This window comes from Pongo pygmaeus, chromosome 6 (assembly GCF_028885625.2).
Source record: "Pongo pygmaeus isolate AG05252 chromosome 6, NHGRI_mPonPyg2-v2.0_pri, whole genome shotgun sequence".
Lineage (NCBI taxonomy): Eukaryota > Metazoa > Chordata > Mammalia > Primates > Hominidae > Pongo > Pongo pygmaeus.
This window is the reverse complement of record NC_072379.2, coordinates 94113657-94129159: the sequence shown is the minus strand read 5'-3', so window position 1 is coordinate 94129159 and position 15503 is coordinate 94113657. Positions and strand designations below refer to the sequence as shown.

At 33.5% G+C, this 15503-nt stretch overlaps 1 protein-coding gene across 10 annotated transcripts in view; it reads right to left on the bottom strand.

Moving 5' to 3' along the window:
* Positions 1–1055: 1055 nt before the first annotated feature.
* The window catches only part of SEMA3A (semaphorin 3A), a 515603-nt gene continuing 501155 nt past the window's right edge, over positions 1056–15503 (bottom strand). For all 10 annotated transcript variants that reach the window (XM_063667662.1, XM_063667661.1, XM_054495890.2 and 7 more), the window contains 2 exons: positions 5904–6046; positions 1056–4529 (listed from right to left, as the gene is read on the bottom strand). In XM_063667662.1, the coding sequence (XP_063523732.1) occupies positions 4074–4529; positions 5904–6046 (599 nt within the window). In that variant the 3' untranslated portion in view covers positions 1056–4073. The remainder of the gene's footprint in view (positions 4530–5903; positions 6047–15503) is intronic.

The window sequence follows — 15503 nt, the reverse complement described above, 5'->3', positions numbered from 1 at the left end:
TCTTTGAGAACAAGGGTTATGTCTTATTCACTTTAGTGTCCTCATCACCTAACATAATACCTAGCACATTGTAGGTTGTCAAGATCTATCAGTGGAATTTACTTGAACATGTAGGAAGCTGGTTCTAAAAGGCAAAGTGTCTAGAGGCCCAGTTTTTTAATATTCAAAATCATCTTTTTGTTTGGTTTGATTCCAGCTTTGCCTCTGCCTGTGTGTGCCTGCATGTTTGAAATGATAACAAAGCTGTTTTCCTTGGTTACATTGATTGCGAAACTGTCCTTACTATATGGGCAGCCACATATGCTGATTTTATTCTCTCTTTCATTTAGATGTTTTCTTAATTTATTAACTTGAAAAATTATGTTCATTTAATTAACTAGTTTAAGAAAATTTTTAGAGATCAAACAAACTAATGAGATTTTACAGATTTTTGAAAAATAATGTTTTCTTCTTTATGGAAACATGTATTTGTAAACACTAACATTGACTTCAAATAATTATTACAAATCAAGTTAAAAGTATAGATGTCTTTGGTGTTAGACCAGTTTAACATGTTATTACACGATACGGGGGTGTTGAATCCTATTTAAGTCTGTCTTTGAAACCATGAAACCTGATACAGTTTCATGAAATTGAATGGAAATTGTGTTTTAAAAGGAGCTAATAAAACAAAGATTTTAACATATTATACTAATGGCTCCATATTAATAAAATGCTTGTCTGTGACCTTTAAGATAAGCAATTTCAATAACAGTCATCTGACAACTTTGTGGATCCTGAATAAAACCAAACTGATTATGAAAATGACACATTATAAAAATTTATCCCTACATTTCCTTTTTAGGTATGACATTAAAAAGAACAATATTTAATTTAAAGGGCATACTAATTCACATCATCACCATAAATATAGAATCCAGTTTACAGATGACTACAATGAAGAAATCTGTTAGCTAATTATGTAGCAACCTGACTCCAGTTCTCAACATTTTATGAGCTTATGTTCCTTAACACCATATGTTATAGGGAACAGTAAAGACATCTGAATTCAAATATTTTGAAGAAATGTGTATTTAGCAAGTGAATACATGCTAAAAGGAATAATTTACAGCAGCAGTTTCATTACATTTTTCTCTCCAGTTTTTCTAGTTCCCATCTGAAATGCAATGATAAGTACAGATATGGAACATATTTCCTACCTGGCAAAAAACATGCTTATTGAACGGGCACGCACGTTCCGCCCTTAAATAGTACATAAACCACCTTGTCACCTGCATGGGAAAATCTTGCATTTTAGGATGATGTTGAATACATTGAAATGGAGTACCTATAGAAAGTTTTATTTTACACTGTTCTTCCTCTTTTTCTCCCAAATTATTTACATCTTTTTTTCTGCCTAACGTGTAGGTAGCAAAAATATTAAACACATACCATTGAAAATTACTAAATAATACATAAAATGAAGTGTGCATTTACATGCATTTACATTTTACATTTGATGTCAACTGGGTCATAATGTCTCTGCTGTGATGCATCTTTTTCATACTTTAAGACTGCTGTTGTAATTTTCGTAAGGTCACATGAGTCTCTCAAACAGTTTCATCTCTGATGATTCATGCATATGACAAAGTCTATTTAAAGCTGAATTATTAAATGGGCCAATAATTCTTTTTCGTGCAAACTGCCCCCTCTCAATACACATGGGCAGAGATTATGACTGTAATGAGTAATCTGCAAGTTATATCTACAATTTTCTTTGAAAACTTAGACCTGATGGTATGTAAAGACATGCCTGTAGATTTGTTTGTTTGGGTAACTTTTAATTGAAGTCGAGACTCTTTTCTATTGTCATTTCATAATGCTAAACAAAATGCATTCAAATTCTGAAAGCCTTCTATAAATTTATCATATAATCTCTATCCCTTCAAATCCTTTATTTTTGAGGATGAATAATAAGATATTTCTGCTATTGCAAATAAATTTATTTCAGCTGCAAATTTAGAATGAAACACAACACTGAATGTTAGTACAGTTTAGATACTTTATGAAAATAAAAGAATGACCTATTTTTTGGAGCACTCTTTGTTCTTCGATTTATATTTCAAACACTATTTTCTGTACAGTGGTGTGTCCTTCAAATAATTTAACAATTCGGCTTCCATTTGAGGATATACAGTACTTCCAAAAGCAACACCGTATTAGTCAATGGAGCCTAAAATTGAATGTAGATTATTTTTAGGCTTTTGTTTGAAACAAGTGGCAACAACTTGTTTATTCAAAGCAATCATTAAAACTGAAACATGAGCTTCCATCTGTGAAATATTTCAGCTGATAGGAAATAAAAATTCACTGTAGTCTGAGGTGAGAAATTGATGCTGAGTTAATTAGAAGACAGCTAGAGTTAGAATTTCAATGTTGCTTCATTAATTACTAATAAGATGTTTTCTTTGCATTTTTGTGCATGATGAGGAACCTGAGGGAGGAGTCCTGAATAGGTGAGTGCAGTGCAAAAGAAACCACAGTATAATGCTGAAAGTTTCAAATATCTCAAAGTCAGTGATTCTCAATGAATCGTCTTAGGGCAATGAAGGAAGCAAATCTTGAATTTTAGTCTTTTACCTTACTTTGTAAGTTGTTGCAGGAAACAAAGAGTTTTACATTGTTTAAATGTGGGTTGCATCCTGGAAAATACTTCGTAGAAAAGTCCCTCCCATTGACATGAAAAGAGTCATGTGTTTCTTGTACAAATAATTGTCTTAAATAAGGAAAGGTAAGAGGCACCTGATACAGATGTAAATGATTGGAAACTTTGCCTTTAACATGTTGCTCTGAATAGTTATTGATCTCTCTCTTTTAAAAAAATTAAGTGACACAGATATAATTCTTAGTAGAATCATAAGAGAGATCTTTGTCTCAAATATCATGCAGGGATTAAAGCACAGAATTAAGACACATTTTCTATTAACAGTATATTAAGACAATGCTTATTATTTTCATGAAATATGCAGTTCCTTTTCCCTTCATTGATTCATTATAGTAAAATGCACTTAAAAATCAATTTGTTTCTTCCTTTTTTCCTGCTTAAATGTTCTGTTTTTTTTTCTAAGAACATTATGCAAGTAAAAATTAATTTAGATAACGCTTAAAGAAGGGGAGGTGTGAACAGCTTCCATTTGTTTGATTTTCTCAGAGAAATAAAGCATAATTTATATCCTGGTTTTAGAGATTCACTCTTAATGATGTATATGTGTTTCTAGAACAATGTCATCTATCCCTCTTATAGAATTGAAAATAAAATGTCCGAAGAAAGCAGCACACCATTGGAATTTTTAAAACAAAAACTACATAGCACAATAATTGTAAGACAAATCCTACTCTAGCTTAGAAAACAACTAATTTTTACTGCATATTTTTCATGGTACATTTAAATTATAGTTTTAATAAAATACATCTTTAGATCAAAGCTGAAAGAAGACATCAGTAGTAGATCAGTGTATTCCATTTTTCTTCCGGGTGATGGATGGCTTATGTTTTTTTTTTTTTAATATTTCCGCAGAACATTTCATTCAGTATCATTTTACTCCTTTTACTCCTCAAGTACATACAAACATGAGGGCCGGTAGACAAAATATATCCTTGAATCCAACCACGTTTTGGAGTATTCATCAGCTTAGTAAATCCATGCAGTTCATTTTAAACTTTTAGTTCAATACAATGGCTTTGCTGATGCAGTTTTTCTCCTTTAGATGGCAATATGGCAAATGACATTTTTATTTCTCAGGCAAAGAAGAAAGACAAACCTGTACAGTGAAATCTCATAGGAAACATTAAGTCTGCTAAAGTGAACATCTGCATTCACCTGTGTTCTCTGTTAGGTGTTGGTATTAGGAAAAAAAGCCTATTAGGAAAGTTACTCATGGATTTAATTTATAATTGGTGGAACTCAGCTGAATTTCCCACCATTGTAAACATCCACATAATGCCATGAAAAAAGTTCATGTATATTGCATTTTTTTTCCAGTTATTGTCTAGGCAAGTTTCTACTTGTTTGAGGTTTCTAGAGGTAATGCAGCTCAGACACTCCTGGGTGCCCTCTCAAATTCGTGGGTCCTCCTGTTTCTACCTTTCTTATTTTCTTGTAAGTGCTTCCATTTGTTACTGTTCCCTGGGGTATGTCCTGGCCTTTGCCGACGTTGTTTTCGGTCCCTTTTCCAAACTTGTTCACAGAACTCATCCATCGTGTTGAGATTGGGGTGGTTGATGAGCTGCATGAAGTCTCTGTACCAGACCTTCTGGCTAGGTGTCATGCTATTGGACATTTCTTTGGTCTTAGAGCCATCTCCATCATCATCTTTATGAAGAAGTTCTTCCAAATGCTCTGTGTCAATGACTTCCAGGGTCACCTTAAGAAGAGTTTGTATGAACCCATGTTCCACCGCATGGCAGAGGTAATTCCCTGAATCCTTCTGTTGTAGACTACGCAGCAGAAGGCCTTGATCTGTCCTGATGATATGATCATCCACTCTGATCTAGCAGGTTAAAAAAAAAAAGGCAGTGTAAAATATACATATTTAAAAGAAATATAAGCTCTGAAACTGTGTCTGTAAAACTTTAGATTGTGTGTTGAGGCACATTTTAACAGTTAATAAAATTTTTAATTTAAGAGAAGTGATAGCATTTTCCCATTAGGAGAATTATAATATCTGTCAATTGTTTTTAAGATATATTGGAAAGTATTGGCTATATTACTGTTTTAATAGAATTTCTTATAATAATTTAAAATATTCAAGGTAACTGGAGGAAAGAGCAAAGATACTTTATACATTTGAAAGTAGGTATATAAATATAGGATAAAGTTAACACTAAATATGAAATTAGAACTACAGGACCATGACACTAGAAAGATATGGGGCATTAGAATGAATTTATAATAAGATTTCCAAAAATGAAATTTAAAAAAAAAGAAGTTGAATAAGCAGAAAATTTTATGCTTACTAATTATTTATTTCATTTAGTTGGTCTTTAATGGGAATATATATGAGACCATATTTTTGAATATTTGTAACCTCACTTTTATTTTGAATACAGTTTAAAATAGAGGTCTCAAAAAGCCTCACCTGTTAATGCATGAAATCAATCTTGCATTTTATGATGGGATTATATAGTTTTAAGACTGATAAAAATGTCAAAAGGTAATGGAAGAGTTTTTACCCTTAACGTCATATTATGTTTGTAAAATTGTCTGCATATAATACATTTTATTAATCAACTCAATAGTCTGTTTACACTTATTTAAGGCTGTTAAAAAGTTTTAAAGGCTCATAGTGCTCACTAAGATTTTCTGTATGCAATTCTTTACTCTTATGGAGTTATAAATGGATCAAATGAGCAGGGAGATCTGCCTCATCCTGCATCAATAGTTGATATCAGAGCTTATAGTGCAGCCTTAAATCCATTACCCTACATCTACTACTATCTTTTCCCAACCTCCCTTCCCCATTTAAGGAGGAAGGTAATGGATAAAGAAAAACAGATTTTGATAACATAATTAATTGAACAAAATTTAAAATTAGTAGGAGGTTTTTTTCATTTGTGCACAAATATAAATAACACAATCTCTTTGTAGATAAACACAGTAAGAAATAAGGGGAGTCTAATATGTATCCCCAAACTGCTTCTGGGACAGAAACTCTTACCAGGTTACCTTTGTTTCTCTAATTCATAGTACAAAGTCTGTCATGTCATCAGTCTGCACTAAACACTTGTTTAATGAATGAACCGATTGATTGGTTCAGAAGAGGATGAGCATTCTCAGTGGTTTTTCTTTCCTCAAGTGAAAAATACAAGGATTACTTAACAGTATATCTTAGATATAAATGATCCAGTCAGTTTCATTCCTGTACCTCTTCTTTTCGCTCTTCATTTCGCCTCTGGAATTGCCAATAGACCAGTGCTCTCTGTGACTTCGGACTGCATTCCAAAAATGTGCTACTATTCTCTACACCATAGATGATTCGCTCTTCAGGGCTGTGGCCATGGTGATTATCTGGCCAGTGATGAGAAAATGAAATGAGAAAATATTAGAGAAGTAATTTCAACTTTCCAAAGTTTTTATTTGGAAATTCAGGAGACAAGTTATTGCCAAGTTGTAAGTTGTTTCACATTGATTGAGGATGACAGAAATGTCAATGATGTAAGGTTTCAGAGCCCAAATGCCTACCGAAATCGACTAATCATTTTGGTATGGGTTATATAAAACATAGATGGAGATTTGTCTACCAGAAAATGGCATTACATTTACAAAATCAGTCATGTGTGTAGCATAACTATACGTCTTTATATGTCATGATAAATACTCTACAGGAAATTATTTTCACTGCAAAACTCCATGCTTGGACTAATGGGGCCAGTTTGTATTATATTATTCTGTAACACAAAAAGTTATTGGAAGAAGTCTTTGGAAACAAGGATGTATTTCAGAGAAATTATTTTGCCTGTGTGTTTATTTTTTATCTGTAAAATTAAATTTGCCAACTAATATTTATCTAGCATTTTACAGAAGGTAGAGTGCAGGAAGTTTATACTATCCACCAATAATTCCTAAATAATCTACAAGTTTGTTCTGAAGATCAATTGGTGTGAAAAGTTAGGGATGGCTTTGAAAAACAGATGCATAGTTATAATGCAATGTGGTTTCAATTGTTCTTATTTTAAAATGACACATCTTTTATTATTTTCAGGAATTAGGCTATGGAATAAGGCAAAAGTACATAATAAAATGCAGCAAAAAAAAAAACCTGTTTCCTGATTAAGTTTCTATTATTTTACCCTTTATGTAACCTCCTCCAATGTGGTAAATGAAACACAGTTCAGATCAAAAGTACAACACAGGGAGTCTAGGTAAAACTCATTTAGAGAACAAAACTCCTTCTTATCTTGCATAATCCTGTTTCCATTATGACATCCCGTACAATCTGAAACTCATTAAATTAATTTAGAAAATAATAAATATGTTTTACATGCACAGAAAGCTGACAGTGTAGACAGATGAAAAATTTTTGCTCTCTACTTCAAACTCAGCTAGATTTTTAATTTAAAAAATGTTTTCCCCTTTTTTTGTCATCACTTTGACAGTTTTACTCTTGTCATAATCAACTGAATACTTTTGACTGTCATAGCTGATATGATTTGCTCTCACTAGGTTTAAAGCGTTCAAAAATGCTACTCCCATACAATCCCTGTACAAGGCCCGTGTCTATCATCTCCTACTCTCATCATACCCTACCTACTTCATTCCACCTTCTATCTTCAATTGCTGTCTCCAGGGGTGTCAACCTCAGTGCCTGTTTCTCAAATGTCCTAGGTGTGAAACAAAACTCTTCCGATACTGGGAACTATCTGTTTCTTATAGAAAAGATCAATGCCCTGGAAATAGGAAAATAAATCAGAAATGATTACAATGTAAAGAAATAATATGTAACTGATTCCAAGTAACATTTTTAAAAAATATTGGATATGCGTATCTTCATGTGCCAATATCTACATTGTATAGGCTGTTTTTTTTCCCCCTCTGAGATTATTAGTGCGTCTTGAATTGAATGCATATGGAACATGTTGCTATACTTGTTTATAAGACAGCTGCTTCCTGGGATACAGGTGAATTTAATTGCTATGGCCAACAGGGCCTGGAAAATCTAATTCAGGAGCTACCTGAATAATTAGAATGCATTGTCACAGAAGTTAATGCTATTTACAATGAATACATTTTTTTTCTAACTGTTTTGTGGTTTAAACTTTTTTGTATTTTTTTTTTTTTTTTTTTTGTATTTTTAGTAGAGACAGGGTTTCACCATTTTAGCCAGGATGGTCTCCATCTCCTGACCTCGTGATCCACCCGCCTCAGCCTCCCAAAGTGCTGGGATTACAGGCATGAGCCACAGTGCCCGGCCCGTTTAAACTTTTTTTTATTAAGAAATACTTTTAGGAGGAGACCTTTCATTCAATCTCTATATATGAATGAATTATAATATATATGACAGCAAAACATAGAAAAATCCACTGGATTTAGAAACAAACAACCCAGTGATCTGCCAGCATCTCCTTTCTCAACAGCCATGTCTCCTAGGTCTATTTTCCCAGGTAGAAATTTATAATTGTAACTGACTTGTCTCTTGCATAATCTGCTAAAGCTACTAAAGAAAACTATGGTATAAGTTATTACTCTCAAACATAGAACTTCATATAAATCCTTCAATACATTAATTGACTCAGATAAGAGGAGTCACGTAACTAGTATAATAGAAATAAGTGTTTCAATACCAATGTAACACCAATAGGTGCATATATATATATATATATATATTTTTTTTTTTTTTTTTTTGAGATGGAGTCTTACTCTGTCTCCCAGGCTGGAGTTCAGTGGTGCGATCTCGGCTCACTGCAAGCTCCACCTCCCGGGTTCATGCCATTCTCCTGCCTCAGCCTCCCGATTAGCTGGTACTACAGGTGCCTGCCACCACGCCCAGCTAGTTTTTTGGATTTTTAATAGAGACAGGGTTTCAATGTGTTAGCCAGGATGGTCTCGATCTCCTGACCTCGTGATCCACCTGCCTCGGCCTCCCAAAGTGCTGGGATTACAGGCCTGAACCACCGCGCCCGGCCACCAACGGGTACATTTTAAAAAAATCACTTAGTTGTCTTCTTTCTAACTAATTTAATCATTCTAGTTAGTCCACAGAGATAATTTTCTGGTAATGTTTCTTGTAGTTCTAGGTAACTGCTCAGTTTTCATTTCCTCTTCAAGACATCCTCTGGTGGTGGCAAGCTTTTTCCAATGTACCAGAAAACTTATAAAAATAGTTCTTTCAATAGAAAATATTTTCTCTTATTAAAAAAGTATTTCATTTGATCTGCTACTTCTTCATAGTGGAATCTAGACTATAGACTATAGTCTTATAGACTTATAGACTATAAGATGGTGTTTGATTTAGCAATTATGATAACGAATTGTTTTTAGTTTAATATAATAATATTTCACGCTCTTCAAGAAACATTCTGATATTCAGGTACTTTCTCACCTAAATAAGGCAAGAACCACAATTGGTTAATTTGGTTTATGAGCTTGGTGCCCTTAGTAAGTTTGCTTTGATAACTACTCTTGCCAGTACCTCAAAGTCTCATTATTTCCCGTTTACCCTTTCTTTCCCCTTTTTGTCCAACAAAAAGAAACAGAATCATCCAGCTAGTGACTGGTGAGGCTAAAAGCCCTGTCATGTTAACTATCAATCATGATCAAGATACAACGATACTATTGTATTTCTTTGGTTTAAGATTCTCCTATTTTATGTTTTGTTAGGTTCTGTTGTGATCAGCAATAATTATTAAAAGTAATTTTTTTTTTTTTTTTTTTGAGACGGAGTTTCCCTCTTGTTGCCCAGGCTGGAGTGCAATGGCGTGATCTCGGCTCACGGCAACCTCTGCCACCCAGGTTCAAGCGATTCTCCTGCCTCAGACTCCCTAGTAGACAGGATTACAGGCATATGCCACCACGCCCAACTAATTTTGTATTTTTAGTAGAGATGGGGTTTCTCCATGTTGGTCAGGCTCGTCTTGAACTCCCAATCTCAGGTGATTCATCCGCCTCAGCCTCCCAAAGTGCTGGGATTACAGGCATGAGCCACCACGCCAGGCCAAAAGTAAATTTTTATTGGATACAGTTATTTCTATTAAGTCTTCTGCCACAGGATGTTTCTACCATCAGCAACTTCTGACTTATGAACAGAAGTTTTATTTAAAATGGCCTCAGCCAAGCACCCATCTATTTGGGTGTTCAGAAGTAAAAAATTTTCTGTTAATTTCCCCTAACCTGACATCTTATAAACAGATACCTAATTAATATTTTAAAATAATAATTAGAAGGTATTCAGTAAATATCCTTTCCATTTCCTGAGTGTTCTACCGCAATCACTTGCATAAATTTTGTACAACATAGGAAACATTAGAAATCCATTAACAATGTGTTCTATCTCCCTCCAGCCCCCTTCTCTCCCCAGCTCCAGAAAAAAGTACAAACAGAAATAATATTTCGGTTACTATCTTATAACATTATTAAGTTCTTCACTTTTTCTTGGGATGTCAAACATACTATCAATTTTGCCGGGCATGGTAGTTCACGCCTGTAATCCCAGCACTTTGGAAGGCCGAGGTGGACGGATCACTTGAGGTCTAGGGTTCAAGACCAGCCTGGCCAACATGGTGAAACCCCATTTCTACAAAAATACAAAAAAATTAGCCGGGCATAATGGCGGCTACCTACAATCCCAGCTACTCTGGAGGCTGAGGCAGGAGAAGCGCTTGAACCCGGGAAGCGGAGGTTGCAGTGAGCCAAGATCGACCCATTGCACTCTAGCCTGGGTGACAGAGCAAGACTCAGTCTCAAAACAAAACAAAACAAAACAAAACAAAAAAACTATCAATTTTAAAAATTTTGTTTTGTTTATAATTGACACATAATATATGTACATATTTATAGGGTACAGTGTGATGTTTCAATAAATGTATACATTGTATAATGATCAAATCAGGGTAATTACCTTATCCATCACTTTAAACATTTATCATTTCTTCGTGGTGACATGTAAAATCCTCTAGCTATTTTGAAATATATACTACTTTATTATTTGCTATAGTCCCCCTACTGCATGCTATCAACTTGATTCTTTATTAAAGCAAACAGTCGTACATATAAATGGCAGCACAGTATAGCTCTACTCTAGGTACTTTTCAGAGAGTATAATATTTAATTCATGGTTATCCAATATAAACAAAAACTCAACTGAGGAAATATTAGTGAGTACATATTTCCTGAAAGATATGAAATCTTATATATTGAGGATAAGAGTGATATAAAATCTTCTTCTGGATTAAACCAGTTGATCTGAGAGCAGTTTACAAGGAGCACACCATGTTAATCACATCAGACAATTAATTTTATTAAATTGGTTTTGGCAGGGTGTTCCCACCCTATGCTGAGTGAGACATTTGTCAATTCTCCCTTATTCACTGCATTGATGTCACAATATTTTTGATATTATATTGATTGCAGCAATGTTTACTCTATGTTTACCTTTGGGAAATTTTTCTTTCTGGTTTTACTTTCTAGAAATTATTGAGATTCTCGTGAACAACAGATTCTTTCATTTTGAAATGAACTTTGTGATCATACTTCCATCTACATTGACTGAAAAAAAGCAGTTAGACAAACGTATGTCTTACCCTTATAACTTCTTGGTAAATATTCTTGCCGCATGTCTGTCTTTGTTCTCTCTCAGTCTACTTGCTCTATATGTGTGACATTGTTGTTATTTTTATCTTATTTTTATTTCTACCAAACAATTGCAACTCATCTTTTATATATTAGATAGGTCATTTAGCAATTTTAGACAGTGAAATATTTTTATAACCTTTTTTTTTCTTTGTTTCGTTTCTTTTCTTTCTTTTTTTTTTTTTTTTGAGAAAGAGTCTCACTCTCTCACCCAGGCTGGAGTGCAGTGGCATGATCTCGGCTCACTGTAACCTCCGCCTCCCAGGTTCAAGCAATTCTCCTGCCTCAGCCTCCTGAGTAGCTGGGATTACAGGTGTCTGCAACCACACCTGGCTAATTTTTATATTTTTAGTAGAGATAGAGTTTTACCATGTTGGCCAGGCTGGTCTCAAACTCCTGATCTCAGGTGATCCGCCTGCCTCAGCCTCCCAAGGTGCTGGGATTACAGGCATGAGCCACTGCACCAGTCTTTTATAACCCTTTCTGTTGTTGTTCTTAAAATATACTTGTACAAAAATCTTAGCACAATATCTGGGCACAGCAATAGTCATAAACATGTCAGGTGACATCATTATTATTGCTATTATGATAGTTTCAACTGTTAATTAAATCTTAAAATCCTTTATTGAGAATCCAAATGAAGACAAATTACACTCCTCAATGTGAATCCTACTCCCCTACAACCATCAAAGAAAATATTTCCTCTTCTATATTGCCAAAAAAAATCCCTTTTTAGTTATCTCCCTAGAGTATGTGTAGTTATATTTGTTACAATTATTTTTAATCTGGTTTATTCCCCTCGCCCACCACACTGTGTATTCATAATCCTGGCAGAACGGTCATTGTAAACGCTTAGCTGATGTTTGCTAAATGGCAAATCCAGGTAAAACATTGAATTTAAAACCTGAAATCTCATGTAACTTTGACATCCTCAAGACGTAGAGTTATCATAATTATATAAAAGAAATGAATAAAAGTTTAATCAATCAAAAAGGAAATAGGGTTTATAACCCTGGTTATGATGGAATACTTTATTGAACTGCTGGAGGATGTAAGCATTTCAAATATTCTCAATTTGCTAAGTTTAATAATGTTATAAAAATTGACTTGAGAGAGGGTGGGAGATAATGATGACTAATCATGTCTACTCCAAAATCAAAAATTCCAAATAGGGAAAAATAAGAAGAGAAAGAGAACTGAGAAGTCATACGAGTATCTTCTCACATCTCCAAGGATACCTATATCACTAAAAGATGTCATGTAATAGATAATTTTGTAGGCTTCCAGAAAGAAAGCAATCTCACTTTAAATCATTTTTGAATAAATTTCACACTTATAAAGCAACTGTTTTGAATACAAACTTTTGTCATGAAAATTGCCAGTAGAAAAGAAGGGTATCCTTGTTAAATTGGCATAATGATTCCCCATGGGTTCAACCATCTGAATGGTTAGAACAAAATAATTGAAAGCAACAAAACATTAAAATTATTTTAAAAGCACCACAGTGTGTTTGGATAACACAATGTTTCAATATGTTGCAGCTGTTAATGACAAGAAATAATGTTTTTAAGGAAGCAATCTTCAATTAATCATTTCCTCTTTTAGTGGGATAATTTATGGAAATGAAATGAAGCTAATAAACCAGAAAGAATAGGAGGAAAGAAAATACTTAAATAAATTGCTTCCTTTTGTAACAACAAAAAAGTCATGATATCCATCATTTGACCAGAAATATCATGTTGCTAAAGGCCTTATTTAGCATTTGATTCTCTTCCAATATAGCAGAAACAGAAGGCATCACATTTCAGCTTTCTATTTATTCACTCTCCATTTTAACCCCATAAATGTCTCGCAAGATTGAAATGTTAATAATGCAACCATCTTAGGAAATTTGATGTTATGTAGAGAAGACAGAGATGGATGAGGCTGTGAACCATATTCATTCAATTTTGATTTGTTATCAATTTTGATGTTCTACTTTATTGTAAGTTTAATTTGTAAATAATAAATGTAAAACTAAAACATAATTTAGGAGATGGGTAAATGAATGCCAATTATTTTACATATTTATTTAGGTTATTTAGCAAATACAGTTAGTTGCTGTACCACATAAAGAGAAATAAAATTCCAGTTGTTTTCATTATAATTTTAGTATTTCTCTCAATAATACTCAGTGTCAAAGGTCAAGAACAGGAGGAAAGGAAATGTTGCCCATAAACTCCTGGTAACACAGAATACTGTAGCAATGCCTAACTTAAAGTATAAACGGCATTACTTAGATTTTTCTCATTGGATTCTACATGATTTTCTGCAGAAATACAATAGATGCTCTATCAGTAGAAAAGACTAATTTAACTTCAAGTGGCTGGAAAACATTTTAAAGATGAGTCAATATCTCTTGAAAAGACATAAACTATTTAAAAATTTGTAAAATGAAAACAAAAAAATTCATTCATTCTTAACATTCATGTATATTTTGAACCTGAGTGTTAAGATGGCTAACAGGCAGGCATGGTGTTTCACGCCTGTAACCCCAGCACTTTGGGAGGCTGAGGAGGGTGGATCACCTGAGGTCAGGGGTTCGAGACCAGCCTGACCAACATGATGAAACTCCATCTCTACTAAAAAAAGAAAAATACAAAATTAGCCGGGCATGGTAGTGCATGCCTGTAATCCCAACTACTTGGGAGGCTGAGGCAGGAGAATTTCCTGAACCCGGAAGGCAGACGTTGCATTTTGCAGAGATCCTGCTATTGCACTCCAGCTTGGGCAATAAAAGTGAAACTCCGTCAAAAAAAAAAAAAAAAGCTAATAAACTATTTAATAATATCATATATTGTAGTGCAAATAAAACAAAGTCTACGGTATATACTGAAGTATATAACTGTGATGTTGTTTACTTTTTGAGGTAATGCCTAGTACAATGTTTTTCCAATGTCTAGTATGACATTTTCACCAATTAGATTCTATGTAAATATTCAATGTGTGTTTGCAGGCATGTATGTGTGCATGTACCAACAAATGAATGAATAAATGGGTAGTTAAGAACATGCATGTGTGCTTAACCCATTTACTAGAAATAGGACCAATATATATGAAGTTAGTGAATGTAACTTGCCAAGTACAAAAAGACAATGAAACCTTAAAGAAAATTTAAACTTGCAATTTTTCAACTGGCTAAAATTTTAATTTTAAACTACTTTGTTTTATGCCCTAAATTAAGATGTCTTTGGTGCTGGGAAGTAATTATTAACCAGGATATAGCATTTAGAATTTTACAGTTTAAGTAGTTTCTAATCTTTCCTGAATCCATAGATTCCTGAAGATTTGAACTTAAAATTGGCTAGTCTGTGTGTGTATGTGTGTGTACATATATACGTGTGTGTCTAAATATGTGTATATATGTGTATGGATGTATATACATACAAACACATACATATATACATATACATATACATAGATATAGGTATGAATATATATACAGATAGTTAAACAGTCATAGGACCAATATATTTTAATTTTATTATTCATAAATATTTTTTGGGGTAGAGTCACCAGTATCTTACTTTCAGAGATGATTAATTTGAAATATGATAATAAAATGTATGTGTTAAGAAGTTAACTTTGAAGCCACTTGAATAGTTACTTTGAACACTGTACTTGATATCTTGTGATGTCATGGGTAATATGCTTAGTATAGGGCAGGCTGAAACTCATTTACTTAAAAAGAAATACCAATATGAAGATATCTACTGTAATATTTATTTAGTTTATATTGAACATCTGGTATATTTTATTTTCATGATTTTATAGCAAATGCATTACAAAAGAAAGCACAAATAATCTCTACGCCAGAGCAAAACTACCATAGGAATGTTTATTTTAAAAAATCCGGAAACATGGACTTTAATGTTTCATTTACTTTTCCCCAAGAGATATGATGGGAGATGGAAAATGCCCATTTGCTGAAGCAGAAACCTTCCATAAACAATAATGAAAATACCATCCTGTATTTTAATGATATGTGATCCTTATAACTTTTGGAATAAAAAAATGCAGCAAGCTTTTAAAAAAAATCTCAGTTTGTAACAGTTAAATTGTAGGTGTATGAACGGGTGATCTCTGATGACATACTTAAAGACTTCAATGGAGAATAATGATACGCAAGCTATTTCAAACC